This window comes from Oculina patagonica, chromosome 1, assembly GCF_052425735.1.
Source record: "Oculina patagonica isolate OP01 chromosome 1, crgOcupat, whole genome shotgun sequence".
NCBI lineage: Eukaryota > Metazoa > Cnidaria > Anthozoa > Scleractinia > Oculinidae > Oculina > Oculina patagonica.
Window position 1 is genome coordinate 39,224,596 of NC_135758.1, and position 27,801 is coordinate 39,252,396.

Genomic DNA, 27,801 nt, shown 5'->3' on the forward strand with positions numbered 1-27,801 from the left:
TTTAAAGTTTAACTGGCGTTCTACAAAAGCCACCCCGAAACGATAGCGTCCATAAACACAAAAGAACACTGGCAACTGTGCAAGTCATTTATTAACACTTCAACTCTTCTGTACAGAAATTCTGTACAGAAAGATGAAATTATACGAGACTAAAATGTTTTGCATTTCACTGGTACTCTGCTCTAAAACAGTGCCCTGTGCAGTCTGGAAAGCAAGGACCGCATTTGATGGGGAAAATATCACAGCCACAACGAACTGAGCAACTTGGGGAGACTAGAGTGATATGACATGCGCTGATGACATCAATCTTAAAGTGTGCGCATACACGCTAATGCTGTTTTCTGATTGGTCAATACCATTTGCAAATCTGCAGTAGGCTTCACCAGACACGGCACTTGCTTCCCGGGCAATGAACTCAGAGCGCCTGCAGTTATTTCGACAACACAAGCGCGAATGACTATCATAAAATGACTCATAATTATACAGGGTGTTCCTAAAAATAATGTTAAAATGCACAAAACAGCCCTGTTTAGAGGGAGTTTCAACCCAAAATTCACGCTATAAATTCTAATAAAAATAACTTAAACGTTACACGTGCAATGCAAGCTCACTCAGTGCAATGGACTATAAAACATATAATATTAAATAAAAACATTCACTTTGTGAATGTAAAGCTTACGCTTTTCCTGATTCAGAATCCTATTTTACTAGCGTTTAAAACCATCCCTAATGGTTATGCAATGCGTTTTTGCATCTTAAAAGCGTTTTCTTAAACTAAACGTAGCTAAAACGGAGGACTGTCTTAATAATATCAACTAATCGACGCTACGCAATTCAGTTTTCCCATACAATGAGTATACCAGCTATAAAGAAATAAATTAAAATAACCATCTTCGACTAACAGTTAATGTAGTCTGTGTACGCTTTCATCTCGAACTTGCTTCTTCAATGTATTTTGAAGCAATCAAACCACACATTTCGTGTTTTGAGTACGTAAAAACACTTCCTAATAAAATAGAGAACGTCCTATGTACAAAGATTTCGTCCAGCAAAACCCACCGATTTAAAAAAATCAAACCGTTGCAAAAGGTCACAGTTAACCTTGGCACTTTGGTCCACACCAACAGGAATTTTTCCAATCTTCTTAAATTCTTCGACGAGTAAGATAAGCCATAAAAACGACTTGATGCACTTAAAAATTACGCTCCAAGTTCCCATTAGCTCCTCTACTGGTCTTTAACCAATTATAAGAGGAAAATATCCTCGCAGCCAAACAAATAAAACAACAAAATAATGTAAAAAATGAACATATAAGTCACTTGCGTTTACTTCCCATGGCGTTGTTTTCTTCGACTGTCGTTTCTCTCCGAATTTTTGGCAGAGAGAAACAACAGCCGGAAATACGTCTGCGGTCGCAGGCTAGTATTCCACTGATTATCAAAAATAACACAAAATACCTAATTATAGTCAAATAGTTTAAACTGTCAAGGAAACCATAAAAACCAAAGGTTTGTTTGTTTGGCTTGACTTTCCCATTATCACTTAAATATCCGTTTTACTCCGTAACAACCGCTCTTGAAAGGCTACGACTAATATAAGTTAAAAATAAGGTCTTTACATAATGTCTAAATAAACCCTGGCTAGTAATTTACAGTCACCACGGCTATACAAATTAAAAAGATTTAGCTGCTCAGGCGACGTATCTGAATTCTCCCATGAGCTGGCTGCCATTTTACTCGCTGTCTGAAGCTTTCTTGTTCTTCTTGCCTAAGATCTTTCTCAAGGACTTGTTCATGTAGTATGGCTTCTCTGGTGTGCCATCATTTCGCTCGGAATCCTCCACTGTGCGAAACAAAGAAAAAACAAATAAGCAACCACCGTAATATTACTAAATAACCAAAATCATGACACAAAACTGAATGAACGATATTTCTCAGTGGAACAATTCGTTTGCTAGTAGTCAATGTAAAACAAAAACGTTCATGTGTAACTTGCAGTCATGAGACTACGGCAGTGCAAATTCTTTTTCGCAAACAGTCAATGCCTTTCGTAATGATCGGTGCATCTTGGAGGATCCTGAGTGCCGACTTCAGTTTTCCTCTCGCATTATTTCGCTTCTCTCCCGACGAACTAAAAGAAAATCGGGACAGCTTGAAGTCTAGAAACAGCTCGGAGACATATTCTTCTGCTTTTGAATAAGCCCGAAGTTTGCTTGATAGGTTTTTTTCATACAAGAAAAACAACCGCGCAAAATCAGAAATGTGTCTTCTGCTCAACCTTCACTGACACACTTGTTGTACCCAGAGATGACAGTAAGTAGAGATCGATGTATACTTACAGAAAGAAAGGAAGACGGTATCAATGGCCATGTTGTAGACGCTGAAGAAGGCGTGGGCAACAACGTATGCCCCAACAACGATAATCTAACAAAACAAATAAAGACACGTCAAACCGGAACCATCTTATCACCTACGCCATGATAAAATAACATAACAATGATGCATGTAAGTAGTGAAGTAATGAGGAAAGTTTACTTTAAGGCGCTTGTATTTCTGTATTTTCCAAGACAAGATCAACAGCAGTTAATTAAAGCAATACTTACAATGACAGGGGCCAAGTAGTAATTAAGGTTCTCTTGTCGTTCAAACCAATAAAAACTTCCAATACCTGTACCAAGTACAAACACATCACTGATAAGTAACACAACAGTGGCAGGGTAATGTTGTTATTCTTGTTGTTGTTTTTGTAACTCGCGATTCTCGTAATGTTATCTAATACTCGATTACACGAGTGGCAGTCATGTGGCCCCTTACAACAAACTCCTAGACCTCCTAGTTTTCAGGGGTTTTTTTCAGTTCTACCTACCCCATGAGGCAGAGCGGGTTGAAAGGACATCCTGGGAAGAAGCGCATCACTGGTGTACCCACTCGTTGAATTTGATCGTCCTTATTCTCGATTTTAAAACTACCCCCTACCCCCAAATTAAAGTTTTCGGTGAGATTTCCAAACAATGAAAAACAATCTGCTTAGCGACAAAACGCAGAAACGCAGAAAGGGTGTTGGACAGTTATATAATAATTTATGAAGTAGAGCAAACGGTTCGAGTCGTTTGCTGCCAATAACGAAGATTTCCCTTGTTTCTACCAGAGTGTCTATCAAAAATTTGCACTATGTTATCAGTTTTTAAGCATTGGGTAACTGTGATTGAATAATTAGCTCACCCAAGCCCGCTGTGATGGTCAGCTGGCCGAGAAACAGAATGAAGTCAGTCACTTTATCTAGAACCACCACCCTGAAATGAAAAAAAAAAAAAAAAGAAAACACATGAAAAAAAGTAGGATGAGCACTGGAAATATGGGGACATGGTACTGCATTTCAATGAGAGAATTTGATCAAAGTCCAGCTTTTTTTGGGACTATTTTCTTCAATTCTTGTTCAATGCTTGTTAGTTTGATAATGTAACTTGGTAAATGCTTCTCACCCTCGCGAAATGATGATCATTATCAATTTGGAAATTATCAATTTTTCAATTCTTAACCATAAAAAGTCTTTGAAAAAAAACAAACATATATTATTTATTAGCGGATTCAAATTTTGCGTTGTCTAATGATTCCGCCCCATGGGCATACAAAATCCAAACACTAATCTCACAAGTGATCTGAACTGACCTTACGATATTCCTCATGAGTAGGAAAAAAGCATTCTTGGCTGACGTACAGAAGCTCTTGCCATGAACTGCAATCATAATGTAGGCATTCTTGTTGAGGAACTTCAGGAATTTCTCCAAGCACCAGAAGCAGCATTTGAGACACCTGAAAAAATTTACATGTGATATTCACTATTTTTGTTAGGTTTCAAGCAGTCAGACGATTTAACAAACCTATCGATATGCACTGGTTTTCGTGAAAAAATCAAACTTGAACTAAAAGACTAAATATTTATCTACGTACTTTATAATGTACTTCACTAACTGACTCTGCTCTCCAGGCCCTAAATAAACACAACAAAATCATCGTTAACACACAGACAAGGGTAACAAAGCCACCATACAAAACTTGCAAACAGGTAGAGTCTGTTAAGTAAACATTACCTCTGAGTTTATGATCAAGATATTCCAGCGCTGCTCTTATCAACTGTACAATGGCAATGATAAGTGATCCGAAGGCGAGTGAACCAGTATGATACCTATAGTAAGACACATACAGGATAAGAACAGAGGATTCAACAACATGTGCAACTTGCACATGTGACTTTTCCCGCGCTTTTTGCCGGTTGCCTTTTTCGAGCGAACGAACGAACATGTAACTATTGAACTTTAAAATGCAATAAGGTCCTAAGCCAATCACATATCAAAGTAAAAAAAGACAAGTCAACCCGTAAAAAGCGCGGGAAAACTCATACGACTGAGGTAATATAACTGCAATACAAGTTCAAATGTATTTAAATGTAAAAATTTATCTTGAATTTCACAGAATACAAAAAAACACAAATAGGCCCCTTGAGAACTACTGTTTAGTTTTTCATGCAACGCTTCTCGCTGTGGAAGTGTGCTATTATAAACATCCTTCAAATTTTGGTTTAAATTAACAACAACAATAAAGATGCATTCCTGTCTTTCAGGGTAAAAAAAACAAAGGACAAATAAAAAAAACTCTGTAAAAGGGTGTAGCAATATTAGAACAAGTTTCTACGTTACCTTAATGTGCGGTAAAATGACGCTGTCACTGCAAATTTTGGAATGTCCTGACACAAAAGAACAACAAGTTTACTTCTTGATTGGTCGTTGACCCCTAATTTCTATTGTCTGTTTCTTATGATAAAAAATATTAGCAAGCAAATGACAGTTAATAGAGCTTTTTACGGAAAAAAGAATATTGAAAAACATATTTCATCCCATATTACAGTACATGTATTACGACTTGGAGTTTGCTTTTTGGTTGGTTCAGAGTCAAAAATTGGTCAAAACTTAACAACAGTTGACGGGGAGCAGGGATGGGGCAGTGGCGAGAGCACTAGCCTCCCAGGGTTAAGTTTGTTGTAGGTTCTTGTCCTAGCTCTGAGCGTTTTTCTCTGGGTTCTCCGGTTTTCCCCTTTCACAAAACCAAAACTTCCCAATTTCAATTCAATCTGGAATCAGTGGGACTAGGAAGAGGCACTTTGTGGAATATACCACTGTAAATTCCCATCATCATCACCATCGTCGTCGTCATCATTATTATTTCGATTGAAATGCATTTGAGTTTTAAACACTCACAGTCTTCTTGTCCCAAGCCCAGTAATATGATGCAAATGCACCAGCCAGCACACACGTCCCAAGAGCCATGATAAAATTCATGAGCCAGAACCAGCCAAACAGATGGTAGACTTGCATGCGGAACAGATGACTGTAATGTGAGACAGACAAAAACATCAACAGTAAGTTAGTAAGTAGCATGGAAGAAAACACATAATAACTAAACTAGAAAATGCATATAACTAAACTAGAAAACGCATACAACTAAACTAGAAAATGCATATAACTAAACTAGAAAACACATACAACTAAACTAGAAAATGCATATAACTAAACTAGAAAATGCATATAACTAAACATGGGCTGTACAGTGTCAACTTCTGTTAGTGAACTTAACAAATAATACTGAATAGCTTGTACATCAATGACTGCGGGATTGCTACTGTCACATGTATACTGATCTGGAGTTAGCTAGAGAGGAAATCCCAGGAGTTAGGACTTTTGTCAGCAGCCCTTGCCCCAGGAGAGGTATTAGGCATGAGAAGTTAGTAAATAAGTAAATTTTATTTCAACCAGTTAATTTTTTGATGACCAGTTATTTTTGTCAAAATTTGCTACTCACTCTTCATTTGCAAAGTCCACAAAATTGCATGTTTTGTTGCTGTCTCCCAGCTTGTCAATTTGATCCCTTATTTCCTAAAATAAATGAACAATAACCAAAAAAAATGTATAAGAGCCAAGTTTACACATCAACAAGGAAACAAGAATTTGCTTACAGAGAACATCTCTGATGGTCACAGATTGAGCTCCGAGACCAATCAACAATAGCCAATCATATAAACACCAGAGTGTTTACTTGGGACAACACTAACCTGAGTACAAAGTACTCCATTGTCTGTGTCATTGGAGACAACTTGGAACTCGGGATCACCAGCAGTAACGAGGAAACTTACAATGTCAAGGAAACAAACAGTATAACAGCTAGCTTGATTTACAGACAAATAAGTATAGCACTATAGGTAGGTAGGTAGGTATGGGTAGGAAGTTAGGTAGGTAGGTAGGTAGGTAGGTAGGTAGGTATGGGTAGGAAGTTAGGTAGGTAGGTAGGTAGGTAGGCAGGCAGGCAGGCAGGCAGGTAGGTAGGTAGGTAGATAGGTAGGCAGGCAGGCAGGCAGGCAGGCAGGCAGGTAGGTAGGAGGTAGGTAGGTAGGTAGGTAGGTAGGTAGGTAGGTAGGTAGGTAGGTAGGTAGGTAGGTAGGACAGGTCACCATAAGACAGATCACCTTGACTTAATGTTCATCACACCTAATGAATGACAGACACGTGTTTGGGTCTAAACTGAGCAATGATTGCATTATTGGGATGCAAAATAACTGCTATAGGTGGCAAGTTAGGGTAATTAAAAAAACAGTTAGCACAAATGTGACTCATCTTAAACAAGAAATACAAGATAACTAACACTGGATCCTATCCTATCAATATTAATACCGCAAAATAATGAATATGCAAAATGTTCAAGTTTCATGACAAAGGATACGCTAAGACAGCAACAAACCACGCAAACAGTATGAGCTGAAGCAGCCACGGGATGATAGGGAAGAACAAGGAAAATGGTACAGCAGATACAGCCCTATAAGAAAAAACCTTGGTCAGTAAAACAAAATAAAAGTCTTCAGACTGTTTGGTATTGGATTTGAGTGGGAAAGATTAGTTTCTGTTTCTTTAGAGATTGATATAAACAATAATTATTAGTTATGAGCTTGAAGAAATTTGCTATGAGACGTTCTCAGGCGGCTGCAGTATTGCAGTTTGATTGGTTCTTGATAGTAGCCCTAATCTGAATGGTGTGACAGACATTATATCACTTCCTTAGTTGGTCACTCACTGGCTCACTGCATAGTGGCTAAGAGATATTTTTTGGAAAACAAAAAACAACTCACATAAAATGACAAGTTCAATGTGTGCCTTTCAAGACTATTCACAGTCAATAAAAAGGGTAACACTTTTCGTCCATTGTATTTCAAAACATTTTGATCTGACATTTGGAAGCCAACTCAAATAATTACCTGCTACCCTCTTTGATAATCTGAATTGCAATGGAGATCCTCTTGTACAGAGCAAGCAGAATCAACACAAGAATTGCCAAGATTATACCAAGAATAATGGCTGCAAGGGATGAAACAGAGAGGATTACATTCAGTGAAGAAACGTTCATCATACACTTCACAATACCAAAAATAAGCAGTCGCATATATTACAGTTACTTGTTCTTAGTTTTTGTGCAATACATACACAGGGTTAATTTACGTTTTCAAAACAAGCCGGCGACTGCTGGAGTTTCACCAGCTACTTGATCACCTGTCACTGGTTACTCTAGTCAGTATCGATCAGTTTGTGACAAACAAGCTTGGCATCGTCACAGCCGCCTACTCTTCCAGTCCTGATGCCTACTTCAAAACATTTTGAAATCTCTGCATACATGTACAATTAAGAATGTTGTGCTACTAAGGCAAGTCAGGAGATTCCATACTTACTCAGCCAGTACCAAGTTCTCTCACTGTTAACATAGCTGTCAAGTCCTGTGGCTACACTCAGAACTGTACTAGTGGTGTTGCCAGCATTGGACGATAGTTCCTTGTACTTCGTCCAAGAGTAGTACACAGCTACAAATATTGAAATACAAAGGACATTATCACACCATTGCTAATGATTTCATTTTGTATTTAAGCACCCTCCTGCTGAATAATTGCCCCTCTCTAATTTGCACCTCCATTTGAAAGGCCTTCCGAGGGGTTTTGGCGACAGGCCACATTGCACCAAAAAAGCTCAAAACGTAACGACAACCTTGTTCCAGAGCATCAACAGCCGACAGAAACTAACACTGAAAGGGTGTATATTTACAACAGCAACAATGTTTCCCTCACCAAATAGGTGACAGTTGGGTTGGAAATGAGTGACAAAGCGACATCAGAAACCCCCTTGGAAGGCATCATTAGAATAAGGAAACTCATAGTCTGTTAAGTTAATCTTGGGTTTTATTGGTTACTGCCACCATTACCACAGAGAAACCGATCTTCTCCCCGGGGGAGGGGGGGGATTTGGGCTCCTATATGAAGGAGACATGATGCTCGTCGTAAATTTTAAAAAGAACCCCTAAATGAGACCAATCTGGGCGTGGCTCAAGCTTTTCTTTACCCCTTAAAGATACAAAAAAAACTAAGGATAGAATTTATATTTGTACAGTTCTTCACGTGTGTAACCCTAAACGAGACCATTATGGCTTAAAATATTGGCGTTTGCCCGGAACACCCTTAGTGAGACCAAAAATCCAAAATTTACACCCCTAAGCGAGACGACAAGCATCCCCGTCACTTTCATAGGCAAGTCCCCCTCCCCCTGGGGATCTTCTCAGCACCACAGCTGCTCATTGTTTGCTTTACAGTCCTGACAGTTGCACATTTTCAAGAGTTTAGGACCATAAAATAATTTACCTTAAAATTATACATAAGACTCAAACTTTCCTTGTCCTGACCCTCTCCCCTTCTTTTTCCACAAGATTAAATGGCAGCAAATATTTATGACCACAAAGAAACTACAAGTTTATTTTAAAAATTTCATACGCGTGCCGGGTGTGTTCCTCAAAATATTCATTTACATCTCCCTGTCTACACTTTTGCCCTTGAGACTTCCCACCATCCCGAGATAACAGTATTGCATTTTAATGTGATAAAATTATTCTTTTCACTTACAAAAGCCAAGGGCTGTTAATATAGCATAGATTGTCACCCACACCACAAGTCCAGCAATCCACCTACAATAATAATTATAAAAAAATATGTGACAGTTATTTTTATTCTGCTGTTGACACATACATGTACTACAAAATAATTATTTTGTTGAACCTACAGTGTAGACAGACATCAGGTACATGTACATTCAGCTTAACAGACCTAACAAAAAGTTGTGATTAATACGGTTATTAACAGTAAAAACAAACTCACCTCATCACAATGATGTATAAGAAAGAAGCTACCATTGCAATTCCCATAGCTCTGTTCAAATTTAAAAAAAAAAAAACAGTAAAATAAATAAGAAATAATTGCACAACAAATCAACCATACGGAAACCCAGAAAAAATTCTGAGCAACAAATGGGATTCGAACATAGGACCCTTAGTGTTTTAGAATGGATGCTCTACCCACTGAGCTACTGGACACTTAATGGCATGCAAGGGTCAATCTTGTGTGTTGGGCGTTCGGTCTGCGCCAAATAGGACTTCATGCAGTCTAAACACCAGTTACACATAAATAGGCCTAGCTGCATCACATTATTAATGGTAATAATGTATCACCAATAAGAGGCCATGCTCATTCTATCAGCAGAACAGTACTAAAATAATGTACAAATATATAAAATGTCCCCTATATGAATTACATCCTAAAAGCAACGCTGGCACACAAAAGCTGTAGACTGGATAGGACATTCGTTGGCAAATTTACAATGGCAAAATCAGCCACTATAATTAAAGGGTCTGATTTAAAGGCCAAGAAAGGGCAAAATGATAAGGTCAAAGAAAGTAGCTTTAGCCTAGAAGCAACAAGCTTACCGTCGCTTGCATCTAAGCGTGAACACTCGCTGCCAAAACATGATCTAAATGGGTATTAAATGTGACATGATTCATCATCAAACATTGAAGTTTGGCGGACCGTAAAGGCAACTTTTGCGCCGAAAGTTCAAAACATTCCGCTTTTGGATATAGAGACTTCTTCCGAAAAATTGATCCTGATCTGTGTCGATATGCATTTGCAGGTTCACTTGAATCACAAGAACTAGTGTAAACTTTCACCCATACTCAGTGTTTATGGCAAGCATTTTGAGTGCGAAAGTTCGCGTTACGGTCTGCTTAACTTCAGCATTTGATGACGAATCATGCCACGTTAAATACCCATTTAGATCATGTTTTGGTGGCGAGTGTTCACGCTTAGATGCAAGCGATGGTATATGTACATTTCAGATTTGGGAGCCTAACTGGGATCGCTGCTGAGGATACTGAACCTAGACTAGAAATTCCAGACTGTGCAAAAACTGCACAGATCTATGTTGTAGAGCTGGTTTGCTATTAGTGAATCATCTACAATTGATGGCGGGGAGCAGGGATGGCGCAGTGGCGAGAGCGCTTGCCTCCCCAATGTGGCCTGGGTTCGATTCCGGCCCGGTGCCATATGTGGGTTGAGTTTGTTGTTGGTTCTCGCCTTGCTCCGAGGGTTTTTCTCCGGGTTCTCCGGTTTTCCTCCCTCCTGAAAAACCAACATTTCCAAATTCCAATTCGACCTGGACAGAGGACCCGCATGAAAACCAGCTAGCGCTGATGTGGCTTCCTCTCTAAATATAGTAATTTATTTATTATTTATTGATAGAATTATTAGCAAACATTGCTTACGCTAGAATCCAGTACCAGGATTCCTGCACATCTTTTATGACCTATAACAATGCAACAGATTTGGTATTAACAAAATTTGTCCACTCCGCAAATCAGTGTACACATGTATATGTTGTGGTTTATCTGAGTTGGGTTTAAAATTATTTTCAAACCAGTGTATTTTTTATTGCCTGGCACTCATTATCATAACAAGACCCTCCAACCCTCTATATGTTATGGATTCACTTTGAAATCTTAGTTGTTCTGCTATTAAAACCTAGGGACCAGTACCACAACATCTCTGGGTTTTATTAAACTGGTTTTTGGTGGTCTTTTTGTTTCTATCATTGCATTTTTTCAGGAAAAAATTGAATCGCAGTAAAATTTGTTTCACTCATGCTTCTCCTGAAATGGTTAATAGAAAATGCTAAAAGTAACCACACTGCGGAAATTGCAACCGACATTTTATTTGTACAGATCAACCCAAATACATGTATATTACAGGTTTTAGCAACCTGAAAGTTGCGTCCTCACAATTGAAGTGATAGAAAAGGCCTGATAAATTATATTATACTAACGATATTAATTTTCTGACCTGTTGACCTAGATTCTGTAGGTTGAGCAGTGCTTGAACAGCTCTGAATTTTAAAAAAAAGTCCTTTTTAGGTAAATCACTTTTATACATGATGAAATTAATTAGATATACAGGTACATGCATGAAGCTACTGAAATTTCTATCCAGTTTTGGCACAAAATATTAACAACTTACAAAGATCCCTCCTCGACATCTGAGCCAGTGACATTCTGGCCATCTGCATTTGTTAAGCTACCTCCCAAATCAGAAATTACATCTCCCACAACTGTTGGTATGCAGCGATTAAGGACTGAAGAAATAAAATTTTAAAGGAAAAATATTTTTTTACTAATATTTTATTTCTCGTATTGCATCTGTACATGGAAAAAATGAAAGAATGTTTGAATGCATAAAATAAATAATTCATAACTAAAACTAAATACATACGATCTGTGCTCTTGAGGTAATAAGGGGCACACCTCTTGTCTTTTATTAAAACTCTTAAGGCCTTTATTTTATCCTGTTGAAATAACAAAATTAGAAAATCAAAGATGTAAAGACTAATGCAGAATATTCCCTAAATAGGGTATTTAAAACTAAAACTGCTTTGAATACAACTTGGAAAGTTAGTTTTTTTGTTTCAAAGGTAAGAATTCTGGAAACTATCAAAACAATTACTACGATTATCAGTTGAGTGAGGCACTAAGGAAGTTTGGTGACAAGGTTTTGACGTCAAAACGACATTGTTGTCAAGGGCAACTTGCTGTGTATCCAATGGTAACAAATTTGCATTTCGGTAACTGTCTTGGTCAACAATCTCGATGCTTTCATAAATACAAACACTACAAATATCGTTAACAACACTTTATTATGCTTTGAAATAAAGGAATATACACAGAGACAAAGATAAAAGAAACAAATAATGAAATAAAGTATGCCTTAAAGTGTTACTATGATCAAATTTTCACCCCTTGAAATTTTAGGGGTTTCATAGAGTATTTAAAGTGCCTATGAAGTAAAAAATAACTTTGCTCAATTTGCTTGTTTATGTCTTAGTTAGCACGAATATGCGTGTTTAAGAAATCAAAAGCGCTTTTTTCTAGTATTTTTTGAGCCTCGAGGTTTGGATTTCGCAATTTGAAGTGGGTCCTTTTCACGCGCGGCCAAACGCTCCGGTTTTACCGGAAATGACGTACTTAGTGGTTCTAAAGACACCAGGATTATGGCGTAAAGAGAGCAAAGAGGGCTGGCGAAAGTTATATTTCGGCTTTTGAGTCAAACAAAGGCAATTGCACAAACGAAACTGCATCAAATACACTTATTTCCTTTGGTGAAGCTTCGCAGAGTAAATAGAAGCGAAATTTCTATGTGTATAGTAAGGTCTAGTAAAGCTATTAGTTCTGAAAACGCAAGAAGAAACGAATTCTGTTCCGTCGGCAGTTCAAGGATCGCTGTTCTCAGCAAAAGCTCTTCCTTGCCACAAATGAAACGATAAAGTCATGAAGCAAAGAGGAAATTTATCAAAAGAGTTATCTCTGTAAAGGATATGGTGGTCTCTCTACATCATTCTGCCCTGACTAGCCGAAGAAAGATTTAGCAGTCGCGCCAGGAGTTTACAATATGTTACACAGCTGGGTACAGTATGCGTGTTATTCTCTTATTATGAGACTTCGTTCCTCAAAATTTAATTTGTATGGTTAGTAGATCGTTTTATCATTCATGATTCGTATTAAAGGTAGCAGTCGTTTCCTCTCCCAAACACTTGAAACGATCGATCGCCAGACGCCAAACGAATGCATCTGTGAAAGAAGCAAAAATATGGAATGTAAATTCGACTTGAGTGAGTGACTTGAGTGAGTTTGTTTTCAAGTAGCGCGCTTCGAATGTTGTCATTTACGTCTGCATTTCCGGTAGTATTCTATGGCGAATGCACTTTTAAACAATACACTGAGATCTTGCAAAATCTTGGACAAATTTTTCGGCTGCCTTCGCCGGAATTATTTGCTGATAAACACGCACTGTAATCAGGATTTATCGTATCCGGATAAAGAAGTCGACGGTTGAAAATATACCGTAGAGCTAACGAACCATAAAGAGCAACTGCAGTTCTGTTTATTCTTGAAGAGGAAATTTTTGGTTTCGTTCAAGTCAAAAAGTGCTAATCTTGAGTTTGAAGAAGTGTTATCTTGCCGTGTTGTCAAGTTTAATTATGTCACTCTCACGCTTCGGAGAAATATACATGTCAGTCCACTGTACTTTCCCACACAAGAACACAATCAAAATGAAAGCGAGCAACTGATCGCTACTTGTATTAAAATCACCAAATCGTTATATAATACCGAATAACCACCGGGATAGGCGTACCGTAACCTGAATTTACACATTCGACAAGCAAGCAACCTCGGCGCGGCAAGCAGCGCTCGTGTCAATTCCGAAGCACATTGCGACACTGCGAAACCACTCACAAAATCAAAGCCCGTCGATGTATGTGCTTTTGGAAACAATAAAAATTCTAGTTATTCATTTTTTATAGGGAATTTCTCATTTGAATCTGCTTCGCCGAACTTCGATCGTCCTCGTCGACCAGCGCTTTTGTGAAAGAGCGCTTGATCGGCTTGCGGCGGTTTGACAGGTCCAACTAGCTACTTCAGTCCATTTAGTGTCACGATATTTCGTTGTGCGATTCATTTCTGCTAAAAACCCGCTCTGCCAAGTCCGCAGATGGCAACATATCGTTCTTGTCGGACAAGATTTCGATTTATCAACGAAAGAGCAGCAGAACAATCTCAGCTGAAGTAGTGAACTTCACTGTGTATCAACAAAATCTAAGTGTAAACTGATCCGTGGAACCACTAACTACGTCATTCGAGCCAAATTCGTGTCCAGTCTCCGGACCCACTGTTTTGTCTTACCGAGGGCACTTTAGGCGGCAAAAAGTCTGATTTCTCTCTCTTTGACATTATTCTTTTTTTAACTTTTCGGAAAGTAGACATAATAAGCTACCAAAAAAAGCAAAAAAGTGTTTTACTTCATAGGCACTTTAACGAAAGATTCAAAATGGCGTTTTCCGTTTTCAAATATCTTTTTTAGTTCCAGAGATATTTAAGCTCAAAAAAATCGTAAAATATGCAAATTAGGGGATTGATGACGTCATCTACTCAACCCAGTTTTATCGCAAGTACAAAAATTGAGTTATCTCAGTCATTTTTCTGCAGATACCAATGAAACTTGGCAGACTAATAGCTCTGCAGCTGACACACTTACACGTATAATAACATTATGTTACCATGGCAACTAACTCTTTTCCAGTCCCCATGAATTTGTTTTTAATATTTTAGAATTTTTCAGTTTGGAAAAATGTAACACGGCTAAGACGCCTGTCTAATCTATTCACATGCTTGCCACATCACGCATGTAAAGTGTTATCGGCAAATATCGAAAAGAAATACCAGAATTGGCCAGAAAAGCCTTTAGCATCGGGGGATCTGGAACCTAGTATGTTGCCATGGTAACCAAATTGTAAAGTTCATATTGTGCAACTCAACTAGCAGAGTATTACTGCAAAAAATCAGAGAGTTGCTATACAAATTGGCTAAGTTATTACTTTCTTCATATTTGATCAAAATTTGGTTCAGTCTATGACGTCACAACTTTGCTAATTTGCATATTTTAAAAACTTGAATATCTCTGGAACGAAAAGAGATATTTGAAAACTGTAATAGTGGTGACTATTGGGGTCATTTTGCCTATTGCGATAGTATTGAGATAGTCGAATTGCTATTGCAATAGTATTGCGATAGTAGTGACACTATTGCGATACTATTGCGATAGTATTGTAATTAGTGAGTTTATAGCGTTGTAATCATTTCTTTCTCCAAGAAGGGGGTGGAGTTAATATTCGAGCCACCATTTTGAACGCAGATAAGGCCCTGGAGACGAGCGACGTCCGTGAAGTTTGCTTTTATGGCTTGTTATACAGTACAGATTCTGAAACAACGAACAGAAAGCCGAGAAACGACGGCAGAGAACAAGAGAGGCATTTTTAAATCAAGGAAAAAGTACTACAGGACACCATTTAAAAAACTATCGTAACTATCGATAGTTAATGAAACAATCGCGATTGTTATCGAAAATTGAACTTGGGATCGATGCATCGCTATCGGAGCACTCCCAATCGCGATGCATCGATATTTCGATGTATCGTTACACCCCTAAACTGTAAACTGCATTTTTCTTCTCATATGGAGTACTTTATAATATTTTAAAACGGCTACGAAAGGAAACATGCGAATTTCATCACAGTAGCACTTTAACTGTTTTATAATGACGGTGGCAGATCTGTGTGCAGAGTTGACGTTATGTTGAACATGCTTCACTTTACCTTGATCGTTTGAGTTAGTGTGCAACTGAAATTAAATCGTTTTCACACTCCAGGGATTTTCTAGCAGCTTTAAGAATTCCTACAGCTATAAATATTACCGGTATATCTTTTTTCAAGTGCAAAATGAATAACTGAAACAAAGAACATTTGGTGCTTCATAAAGCTGACGCCATTTTGGATCGGAATTTCATACAATTAGCCAATCAAAAAATTGCTCACTTAAAACTGACACCATCTTAGATCGAAACTAACCAATCAAAAAATTGCTCTGTTTCCCAAGAGGTCCTTCTTGTATAAAAGAACAATGGCGGTCAGTAAAATATTTCCCTGTAACCGACAAGTTACCAATGGAAACAGACCATTACCTTTGAGGGGTGTAAAAAGCTTAGTCTGGGGTCAGAACAAGCACTAAAAACATTAAATAAATAAACATTTAAAAAAGAATAATACATTTAAGAAAGAATAATACACCCGGATGTAAGTTAATTGTCGCTTTATTATGACTTTTTAACTTAAAAACATATTTCAACTAACACTGCAGCAGTGGCTCGTTTCAAATGGTTTTTTTATTCTTCTTATAAGCCCCCCTCCCCCCGGATATGTGCCCCTTGGTTTATAAGCCAACCCCAAACCCATTACAAAGTTGTATAAGCCCAGGGCTTATAGCGAGAATTTTACGGTATTTCGAAGGTTTAGTATGATTTCACTCTTAAGAGTTAAAAAAACAAGGAGCTCAAATCATGACCTTCTTCTATCTTGTTCTTACAGAGTGTGTGGTTCCAGGAAATATCCATACTCTGACCACACAATGCACGGAAAAAACTTAGGTAACAGCCACACTCAGAGATAAGCCGCCCCCCCCCCCCCCCAAAAAAAAAAAAACAACTTGAAAAAAGCGTTGAGGCAAAGAAGGTGGTTGCTTGTCGGTGATATAAAAACTTGGTCAAAATCAGGCTGTGTTTGCTGCGAGTTGAATACATTATACGTCATCATCTCATTCCCTCAAAAGAATTCCTTTTTAAAGAAGCCTATGACATTTAATTTTTATTTCTTATACATGTTTACTTTAAGTCCAGTTAAATAATCATGATATTTTTAGTTTTTAAATTTTTTAACTTTTAAAACTTCACTCTCTGCATGTATAGATATTTTAGCTCAATAGATTAATTTAGTTAGGTATTTTTATATTTTATTTTTATTTTTTAGCATAGTGATTGTAAAGCGCTATGAAAGATTAGCTAAATAGCGCTATAGAAATGATGATTATTATTATTATTATTATTATTATTATTAAAGATATTGATGTTCTTTTGACAAGATGTCTTTATTGCTGAAGCCCATTGTGAAAAACGATGAAAATTGAATGGAAATAGCATGAGCAAAACATATATATTGATAATGATACGCAACAATTGCTTAATAACCATGCAGTCATTTAAAGAGAGAAGTCTGGGTCGGAAAAGTTTGATTTCACATCAGCTGTGTAATGGTCTTGTAGATAAGCCGTAACCATGATTTTGAGCCTAAAATTTCAGCAAAAAAGTGTGCACAGCTTATACAGAAGTTTTCACAGTAATATTAAACCAGGCCCATATATACAGCTTTAAAGTACCTGCTGTCTAATCTGAAGTGTGTAAGTTTGTATTTCATTTAAAAGACCCCTACTGCAATGTGTGATAAATAAATTAAAATACAATATTTACCTCTTCAGTTGCATAATTAGTTTTGCTCAGATCAAGATCATAATCACAAACAAGATCTGATATGTTGACTTGGAATCCCAAGGCATTCTGGTCTGGACACTTTTTCGCACAACGCTGAAACAAAAGCAAAATACTTTGTAAAAATAAAAGTAAGTCTGCAATGCGAACATGTGTGGACTTTCATTATGAATTAATTAACAAGTCACTGTAACACCAGTCAAATGTAAGTCGTTTAAAGTCACTTGGAGTATCGACTTGCGAGTCAACAGCGTCAACAACGTCAAGTTTCGAGTCGAGAAATTCAAGATACGAGACGAGAAGCAAAGAACTTATCAATAGATTAATTTTTTACAAGACTGTTGAAAGAAAAAAGTGCCCTGTACTTTGTTTCAAGGAACACAAGTTGCCGTTTTTCCTTCGTTGTTGTTTTGGATCCGATGTAAACTGTTTACACAGTGGGGGCTACTATCCAATCAGAAGAACGCTTGTAACCACAATGTCAACATGTTTTAGGAAAAGCAAACAACCTGGTAAAAACATTTTCTTCAAATATCGAAAAAGGTAAGCGTCAGAAAAACGAAAACAGATTGAGAATTATTACAAAGAAAAATATCTGACAACTGCAATGCTTTAAAGTTCGATTTAAGTACCGGGTAATGTATGGTGAAAAATGAAAAGAGAACCCTTTCCGTGTTTTATGTAGACATTCTAGCTGTATTTTACCTTATTGTTGACTTAGTACATTTTGTCTCGTGTTTGCTCGCATGGAAGAATTGTCGCTTAAGGGCAAATTTGAAAGTGTCGAAAGCAAACAAAAAAAAATAATAGAAACCCAAAATCCTACAAAAAAGTAGTTGTTGAAACCAAAAGCCTTCCATTACCGCTAACAAGGAAGGATACTAATTTTTATTCAAAAAGAAATGTTGTGTGGAGCATGTGAACTGTCTCATATCGCCATTCATTTTCCCTTTGTAAACAACTCATAGATAAACTTATTTTCTTTCAATGCGTTGCCGCCATTTTATAACCTTTCCAACCTTTGGAATAAGCAAGTTCCAATTATAAGATTTCACTAACGTATAGTTTCTTAGTGGCTTGCCCAGAAAGGCAGAGTAATATTTTTTCGTCAAGAAACTGACTCCCTGTTCTTAATTTTTCGAGTCGGCAGTTTGAGATGCGGCGAAGGACTCACTTTCAACCAACAATTAAATTATTTTGTTGCACAGTTTGAATATGCAAATTTAACGGGTCCATGTTATTTTTTTATACTAACTTGTAGGAAAATGTTTTTGAGCAGTTCTGAATTTGGCATCGGTCTTACGTTATTCTTGAATTCTAGGGTCGAAGACTTGTAAAACAGCATGATCGGCCAAGTTGTTTTGATGACTCATTGCGCATTTATGCTGTGTGTATTTTCGGCAGCCGATGGTGTTACTATTTTCCGCCAAATACATGTAGTTTCACCCTTTCACATTTGAACGCGGGGAAATATTCTGCTTCTTGAAAGAGTTTCATCCTTTTAACACGATACACGAGTTTCTTCTTTTTCAAAAGGAAATTCATTTCAAACTCTTCGCGAGCAAGTCTCTTGGGTATGTTGATTTCAAAACTTGCGGCGCCGCTTATGCGAGACAATCGAGACCTGAACCTGCTTGTTACACCAGCCACAACATGCTCTTCCAAAGCTGTGACAAATAATTATGGCTTTTAGATTCACAAATAAAGCGCGACTTACTCCACACTGATCGAATGTGGTTCACTACCCATCACATCTCTTCAAATCTTCGGATTCCCCAAACACTATCGAATAATTCCGAAAGCACTTAATTGAGTTACTACGGAAAGTGACTCCCCAATCGGAAAAAACTGCATCACAACAATGTGTGAAAAGTCCACACAAAAATTGAAATTATTTGCTGGATTGCTCCCTGAATTGTACTCCGATCCACTCTTGGCTTGTGCATGTACCGGTAGTTTTTAAACCAGTTTGTTTGATTTTTTTTCTCATATTTATTATCAAAATCTGAAAAAAAATAATTAAAACTAGTTTCTTAAATCTAAAACCACAAACTAATTTACACCAAAAAGATGTTGGGCGATTCCAGAAAATATCCATACCATACCATACAAACATACCACAGAAGGCTTTTTGGAATTCACAGGGCAAGGGGGTTCTTTGAACTGGAATTCCGAAGGCATGGGGAGATACTTACGATTGGGATTTTGAAGGTATGGGGGAGTTCCAGATTTTGGATTTCCAGGAGACGGAAAAGAGTGTTCCTTGAAAATGCTAATTTTGTGGACCACTAATTCGTAAATAAAGCACGAACTGACGACCGCGTCGCAGAAGCAGAATACAAGACAAGTATCGATCGATCAGGCATGTGTTTGCGTTTATTTACAAAATAAAACCAATAAAATGTGGGTTGTACATCAAGCTCCAGAGGCCTTAACGTTGATGAATGTCTTCATTCACTCTTATTTCTTGTCAAAGCAGATCCACAACATATTCAGGGCATATACTAAAACCCGAAACAACGAAACGAAACCACCGAAACGAAACGGCCGAAAAGAGCGAAACAAAACCGCCGAAACGAGCGAAATGAAACAAAATCACCGAAAACAATCAAAATTTCAAGATTTCCGCTACTTTAATACCGTACTTTATTACACGACTAAGGCGGTCCGAGGGCCAATACTTAAATCAGCCAATCAGATTACTTTATTTCCAGTCCCGCGAGGGCCGATATTTTCCAAGTTCCGTACTGTCAAGACCTCGAGCCAATATTCGCCCAGTACGACCCTCGCGCATGGTCAATAAGATATATATACACCCCATTTAGCCTACTATACACTCCGATTAGCCTACTATAAACCCCGGTTAGCCTACTATACACTCCTGTTAGCCTACTTCACACTCCGGTTAGCATACATTTCACTTAGGTTAGCCTACTATGCACTCCGGTTAGCCTGTTTACGGTTAGCTCTAAATAATTGTCAGTAATGGGTAATGCAGTTTCATTTCAATCGTTTCGGTTGTTTCGTTTCGGTGGTTTCGTTTCGTTGTTTCGGGTTTTAGTACATGCCCATATTCAGCACATTCAGTGAAGCGCGAAACTATTTCGCCACGCTTCGAGATGCTATTTTGAAGCATGTGGGATTGGGAGCGACTGCTGACCCCGAAGGCTCAAATTCAAGATGGCGGATATGTCAGTGCACTCGATCGTATTATCTTCCGAAAGTACACACGGACATAACACGATATTGTTATTTTAATGTTCTGTACCAGTTTGGAGAAATGTAAAGTTAATGTAGGTTGTATCTGTTGAACAAGAGTAACTTTTCATCCCAGCCTCTGTTACAGATCGAGATATTTGAAATAATTTGATGTAAAATACGCCAAATTTGGCATATTCGCGAACCCTGCCGGAAATTGTAAAGGACTTAAAGAAGAAGGGAAAAATCCGAACAGGCGGGGGGTTAAGAATTATGGAATTCCAAGGGCATGGGGGGGTAACGCATTTTGGAATTTCCGAAGGCAAGGGGGGGTTAAAATATTGAAGCCGTGCGTCGTGGTGTATGGATATTTTCTGGAATTGCCCAATGGTTTAGACTGATAAAGTTTAGGACAAACTTCGAACGACAATTTTGAAAAACTTCGCCAATTTTTTCAACATGAGTTGTCCGTGACATGGCTCCTTTAATGCTATATATAGTTATAATTAATAAATATCATGATCACCTGTTTTGTTGGGCAGGATGCCCCAAACAAGTTGGTGGCAACTTGTGTGGTGGCAGAAATACATTCCGTCAAGTCAAAGAACACAAGTTTAGGTCGATCCCTAAAAGAAAACAAAAATCTTAGTATGTGTCATGGTTTAAAATGAATTTTAGGCCAAAATGATTTTAAACTACATGTAGTTTGAATTGTATTTTTCTTTGTTCAATGATAATGGTAAATGAAAATGCAAGTCAGACTAGTTCAAAATCACAATGAACTGAAATTGTATTACAACATACCGTAAACACCCGCGTATAAGCCGCACCCACAGATAAGCCGCACCCCGAGTTTAACAACTCAAATGTTGGAAAAAAAGTTTTTTGAAAGTAAATCAAAGAAAATCCAAAGTCGAGTCAAAAATCCAAAGTTGAGTCTTTAGGAAGTCTTCTTCATCGAACGTAAACTCAATGAACATTGAAACAGAAAATACTTCAGTCTTACCCACAATTTGAGCTCTTTAATATAATGAAAACCAACTTTGACATATTATGGGTGATCTTTTTCTGGCATTTGTTGACAGGTATTTCTTCATTCAAGGCAATTTTTCCATAGATTTTTGTGTCACAACAACAAGAACTTGCGTTTGCAGAACGTTCGTAGCTTAGTAACCAGGCATTTGATCGGACGCGAAATATGGGACTAGGGCGAGAACGTAAAGCAAAACAAGATGGCGATGGAGGCGTTCGGGTTTCGTGGCTATCATATCGACAAATTAAAGAGATTTGAGAGCCATCTATTGGAGATAAACTTGTTGCATAAAGAGAGTTTCGTAATCAGTTCGACAAATTTTCCATCAAAGTGCAAAATGAGAAAGAAACAATTGGCCATCTTACTCGTGAATACTCGTGGTATTTTCTCGCTCGTAAAAGTATTAATATTAGTGTTAAAGTTATAGGCCATTGTCGACACTGCAAACAGTATAGGAGCTGTCAAACTTGCAAAAGCAATGACCGGTACTCTCTTGTAGTTTTATGTTATATTTATTTACATAATTTTCCATAAATTAGCATCAGTTAACGAAAATTTACGGCACCTTTTCCGAATGTTCCCGCAGATAAGCCGCACCCCCGCTTTCGAGCGAAAATTTTTGGAAAAAAGGTGCGGCTTATCTGCGGGTTTTTACGGTATTCATTATTTGTTAAACCTCATACTATATAACAAGTCACGAAAATTAAACAAACTCTTACTTCACTATTTCATCATAGCCACAAATATTCCCTGCAAAGAAAGGAGAAAATGAGTTTAAAATCATAGTATGCAGAAACTCTATGCTCAAAACATTGCAATTTAGTTACAACTATTGTAAGTATTACCGCAGCTGTTTTATACCCACAGGACAGTTCTTTTCTACTGACTCACCATGCATTATAGAAATTTGTGTTTTGCCATGCCCGGTAAGCTGTTATTTGGGTCGTCATGGAATGCTTCTCCTTCCCTTGCACAGGGTGTCCTTTTTTGGTTTTCGTCGGTATCAGTTTTTGCTTTCTTTATCTTTGAATAGGGTCAGGGTATAAAAACCTTTGCGGCACATCCCTATCCGAAATTTATGGGAATTCCCCCACCAGGGTATTTCAAAGTGAATTTCTAGTTCATAACACGAATCATAACAAGAATCATTATCAACTAGAAATATAAGTTTATACTTGTAATTGATCATTTTTTTTATTTGAATACATTGTTAATGAACAACTTACCATCAGAATCAACTGAATTCAGAAGCTTGTAGGGGTTTCCTTTTACATATGCTGCAAAAAAACATTTACTGGCATTTAAACACTAACCTCCAACTATTAATCATCAACTTTCTACAGATGTTAGGTCTCATATTGCACATGTGCCACCATTTACTGAAACTTAACTCCTTTGAATAATATTATTTTGCATGTACAACATGTAAATTTTTGATCAGCAGGGATTTGCTACAGCAAATACATAAGAAGAACCAAGAAAGATTTAATACTGCTCGACGTTTCAGAGTCATCTTGACTCCATTATCAAGAGACTTGTACAGTATGCAAATAAGGAACGCTACAAAATAAGCATAAAAAAAAGAATTTACAAGCAATTCTGAAATACCTGAACGCTTCATCGAACAATTTCGCGTCATCACAAAATGTAGCGGCAAATTTAATTGCCTTGTGAAAGAAATGTTGTACATTCGCATGCGTAAGCCAACACTTAACATGCAAACGGATTCCATCCGCGCTAAGGTGTTCGTTTAGGTCGTTCTTTGTTTTATGCTTATTTTGTAGCGTTCCTTATTTGCATACTGTACAAGTCTCTTGATAATGGAGTCAAGATGACTCCGAAACGTCGAGCAGTATTAAATCTTTCTTGGTTCTTAACATGTAAATTAGGACTTTAATTTAAGCAGTGATTTACCATAGAAATAAGAATAACTTACCTACAATGCCCAAGGCCACCATACCAACAATATAAAGAACAAAGAGAATGCAACAGATTATGTCTGTACAACTCCTAAAAGACAAAAATAATTTCACCTATAATGAGGCACCTCAGGTAATTTGAAAATATAAAATAATAATTTCTAATATCTATAGATATCTACCTTACATTAATTAACAAACACGATACATGTTTGTGTAAAAACATTTTTCTTCTTGATATCTTGCATTCTGAAGATGAGTTTACAATGTATGTATTACATGTAAATTTTACCCTTGGTCTAATCTAGTATTCCCTTTGTCCTGGTGTATGGTAGTATGTGATAATGAATGCGAAACAAAAGAAAATACCAGATTGTACCAAGGGTAAAAATTGGACCACAACATATGTACATACATGTTGAAGACTATCCTGACATCTTATGGTAAATTACAATTGCTCCATAATTTACCATCAGTTGCTTAAGACTTTTAATTATCAATTTTTATTATTATTATTATCATTTTCTTTTTATCGATGTTGTTGTTGTAAGGCTATAGTATGTAAATAAATCTTAAATATCTGTCTAGACAGCATTTGAAAAAAATAGTTCTATAATTACCTGTTTTTAATCGGTCCATTAAATGTCGGATCAAATGGCTGAGGATTTCCTATAAAAAAGAGCATTTTCAATATTTTTAAAAAGTCATAAATTAATACAGTTACCACACAAATGCAAAGGGTAGAACAACAAGTTCACAAAATAATAGTAGTTGCCCATGAACTGTTAGAGTCATAGTCAGATCATTCACAATCATCAACCCCCTGCAGTGTTCTCCCTAGGAATTTGGGAAGGCCAGGGAGTATTCTGACTGTGATCAGTTTTCAAGTGTCAAAACCTGATTTGTGGAACTTGTTCCCCCACGTTACTATCACTTTTCTGTCCCTTTTCCAGAGTAAGAAATGAACTTATTTACTTTGCGTCAGGCTTTGAGAAGCTTTTAGTTTCTGTTCTGAGCAACCCGAGTCGACTCAGTTCATCATTCTTTCCAGGAACGCTGGAATTTTGTTTAGTTTCCCGCGTACAACACCTTAAAATGCCATTGTGTTCCTGCGACAATTTGATAAAGACAGCTGCTATCCAACAAAACGAATGCATCACAGTTCTGAACATATTAATGCGAGGATAAATCACTTTTGTAATCGTATTAATGGTGAGAAAACTCAGTAAAAAAACACCAGTCAGTTTCATCGACTTCATTGAGTGATTTCTTTTTTGCTTATGGATAGGAATTCCCAGTTCCAGATCTCAAATTAAGGTTACGTTGCATTTAATCTTTAATTTTAAGCCAGGCGGCAACAGTTTTACTGTGAATCAAGCTAGGCGGCCCGCCTGGCCTTAAATACCTAGGGAGAACACTGCCCTGTGTACATGTTTATATTTACTAGCCAAAATATGAAACCAAAGCCATGTTTGATAATCATGAGAAGAAGAAAAAAGAGAAAGCATGAGGCATCAGCCAAGTATTTCTGATATTTTCTTTAAGTGTTTTCAAACAGAAACAGTGTTATGGCATCACAGTCAACCCTCCAAGTTTATTTTTTTCCTTAGTGGCCATTTGGCCACCGACAGCTTAGCCTGCGAACAGGCTTTCTGGAGAGCGCTGGCCGGCGGGGCAAAAATGGAGGGGAAAGCCTGCACGCATCTCTGAGAATCGCAAATGCCGCCCACGAGAACCCCGCAGATTGATGAGCTTGTCAGTTGTCACATTTAAACAAAAGCATTTAAACCGCACGCCGGAAATCAAATTTAAACGGAAAACAAATAATGGTCGGTCGCCCGCGAGCTAAAAATTACAGAAAGTTTCTTCTGACAGCCAACGGCCAAGTTCCGAAGATGCAGTTCACAGACCCAGAGTCGGAGACAGTGCTCGAAAATCACTGGGAATGCAATTTCAAGGACCTCAAGCACTGGCCGTCGCGATTCACGAGAATGAAGACGCACTTCCGAATATGAGGATATAATCGACCCTGATCTGCGATCGACCCGATTAAAAATTCTGATCTTGTGGCCCAGTGGAAGAACAAATGTTCGAACACCAGACGTAAGGGAGAATATCCTTCTCGCGAAGAATATTGCCTCGAAAAATTGGCAAGCAGTCGCTAACGCCGTTCTCAAGAACGAGCAATTGAAACCAGACACGTTCTATTTTGATTTTTGTCTCTACCGGAAGTGAAAAACATCGACAACGTCACAAATAATTAAAATCCACCAATCAGCACATTGCGTCCAAAATTTGGACGCGAACACTCGATATCCTGAGAGATGCGTGCAGGCTTTCTTTCTCGGCGCTTCGCACCTCGTCGCCGGCGCTTCGCGTCGTCCAAGCGCTCTTCGGAAATCTCCGGAAAGCCTGTTCGCAGGCTACTGACAGCTCAAGTTTGGTCACCAGTGAAAAATTTTAGTGACTAAAAATAAGCTCATGCTTTTAATCCTTCTTCTCAATTTGAGTCGCAGGGCTGGTGACTTCTGTTCCAATTTAGTCGCCAGCTCCAAAATTTTAATCGCCATGGTGACTAAAATGGTCTTAACTTGGAGGGTTGACAGTGTACATTTTGTTAACCAAGGTGAGGGGTGTACTAGGAGCTAATTAACAATTATCCTGTGAAATCACGCAGAATATCACCTGATACATAGCCTACGAGACCGTAAGTCGAGTGGGCTAAAATCTGGTGATATTCCCCAAGATTAATCAGGGAATGCACACCATCCTGAATCTGTATAATTTCAAAAACGTAAGGCACTGCTTAGCACTAGAAAGCATAAGCATCCCATCAAAGGAGAGAAGCAATAGGACTAGTTTTTCCATGCTTAGGAAACCAGAGTTACAATGTACATGAAAAGACTGGCTTTTACATGTCAGGCATGTCCCAAACCAGGGATCTTGTTGTTTCCTTGTAGCCATCACAGACACTTCTGACTTATAAAAAGTGACATGGTACACGTAGATGTAATGTAAAGTTCCCAGTTGTCTGAGATTAAGTGAGGTAAAAGAATTATCAGATAGTACCAGAAACTTTGTTACAGTTTAGTCTATCTATTGTTCTTCATATCATTATCACCTCAGCATGATGTTTACTTTTTTTTCTTTGTCTCTGTAAGCAACCTATTCAGATAAGGTTTTTTTGCATTCATCTCAATAAACTAAAATAGCATAAGTCATGCCGAAACATGTTTTTAAAAAGCGATATCGTATTTATTACATTTGCAGTAATAGAAGACAAATGCATGTACATTTGTACTGGCAATATCAGACTGCATGACACTACATTCAAGACTTTTAACTGGGCTTCACTCTTTTGCCAGTCTTTGCATGTCTGCGGCTGCTATAACTGTTATGAATTACCCCCAACTTGTTGAACTTTCGAGTTTCCTGTGATCTGTTGTAGTTTGAAAACTCCTTAGACTATTTCACAGCGTTGCAATCGACTATTTTTGTCATAAGCTGATATATAAGTTTATTACGACTTATACTTTAAATCGGATGCCACTCCGAAGCAACATCACTGTTAAAGAGCTGTGTTTGTTTGCTGAAGGAAACATGACGCACAAGAACGAGGAAGTCGCTGGATGGTGGGAATCAAATTTCACTGTACGGTATAAAAATCACGCGCAAAGCGGCTAACTACAAAACCAGCAAAATTGCGTTAAAAGCAGCGAATTTGATCTATATGGAAAGGAAAACTATGAAAGATAGCAAAGTAAAACCGATCGCTTCTACATTTAAGACAAGCTTGAGCTTATTTGCCTAACGTCCAACTGCAACACGCAACCAAGATGGACGCAAGATTCGAGAGGAAACTAAAGCTTACGGTCCACGAATTATTTTAACAGATCAAACCAGTTGCTTTAAACTATTCAACATTACATAAACAGCTTCCATATGGAATGTTTTTCCCTGACAAACAAGAATTACGTTATATTTAGCCTGTTACGATACGCTTGCTATTTGTATACAAAACTCACCCCACTTTCCCGCTTTTCCACCTTTGGAAGCGCCTCCTTTCATCTCAACGTTATCCGTCCTTTCATCGTCGCTGTTTTTCCCACAACAGCCCATGATTTTTGTAAGCTATCTTGTACGAGCAATACGGTGTGTATAAGAAACTACCGGTCTAATATGACGACATTAAAAGTCGGCATCGAAAATCGTGCATCGTTCCGAGGAAAATTTTGTAAGCAGATGAGCTCTCACGTAAAATTATCCGGCTCACGTCATTGGATAACACAAGTCACGTGCTAATGCCCAAGTCCTTTGTGGGGA

At 37.8% G+C, this 27,801-nt stretch overlaps 1 protein-coding gene across 1 annotated transcript; it reads right to left on the reverse strand.

Annotated features, from left to right (window-relative positions):
- Window positions 1-73: 73 nt before the first annotated feature.
- Window positions 74-27,738, reverse strand: LOC144630025 (choline transporter-like protein 4). The gene is made up of 27 exons (XM_078488305.1): window positions 27,504-27,738; window positions 24,099-24,147; window positions 23,496-23,569; window positions 22,786-22,836; window positions 22,279-22,309; window positions 21,053-21,152; window positions 17,311-17,424; window positions 11,674-11,746; window positions 11,422-11,536; window positions 11,248-11,290; window positions 10,674-10,714; window positions 9,235-9,285; window positions 8,983-9,044; window positions 7,768-7,896; window positions 7,300-7,399; window positions 6,771-6,863; window positions 6,106-6,181; window positions 5,856-5,929; window positions 5,255-5,384; window positions 4,697-4,743; window positions 4,091-4,185; window positions 3,951-3,990; window positions 3,669-3,812; window positions 3,222-3,292; window positions 2,603-2,667; window positions 2,339-2,423; window positions 74-1,842 (listed from the first exon to the last, which is right to left on the reverse strand). The coding sequence occupies exons 1-27, from the start codon at window positions 27,595-27,597 to the stop codon at window positions 1,733-1,735; spliced, it is 2,157 nt and encodes a 718-aa protein (XP_078344431.1). The 5' UTR covers window positions 27,598-27,738; the 3' UTR covers window positions 74-1,732.
- Between the last annotated feature and the right edge of the window lie 63 nt (window positions 27,739-27,801).

Bases quoted from the DNA above. Each gene is read 5' to 3' on its own strand.
- LOC144630025 (XM_078488305.1), bottom strand. From the start codon at position 27,597: ATGGGCTGTTGTGGGAAAAACAGCGACGATGAAAGGACGGATAACGTT. The intron at 21,153-22,278 runs GTAAGAGTTTGT...GTTTTCTTTTAG, and splicing joins GGCTATGATGAAATAGTGAA to GGATCGACCTAAACTTGTGT. The intron at 6,182-6,770 runs GTATCCTTTGTC...TGACATTGTAAG, and splicing joins TGGTTTGTTGCTGTCTTAGC to TTTCCTCGTTACTGCTGGTG.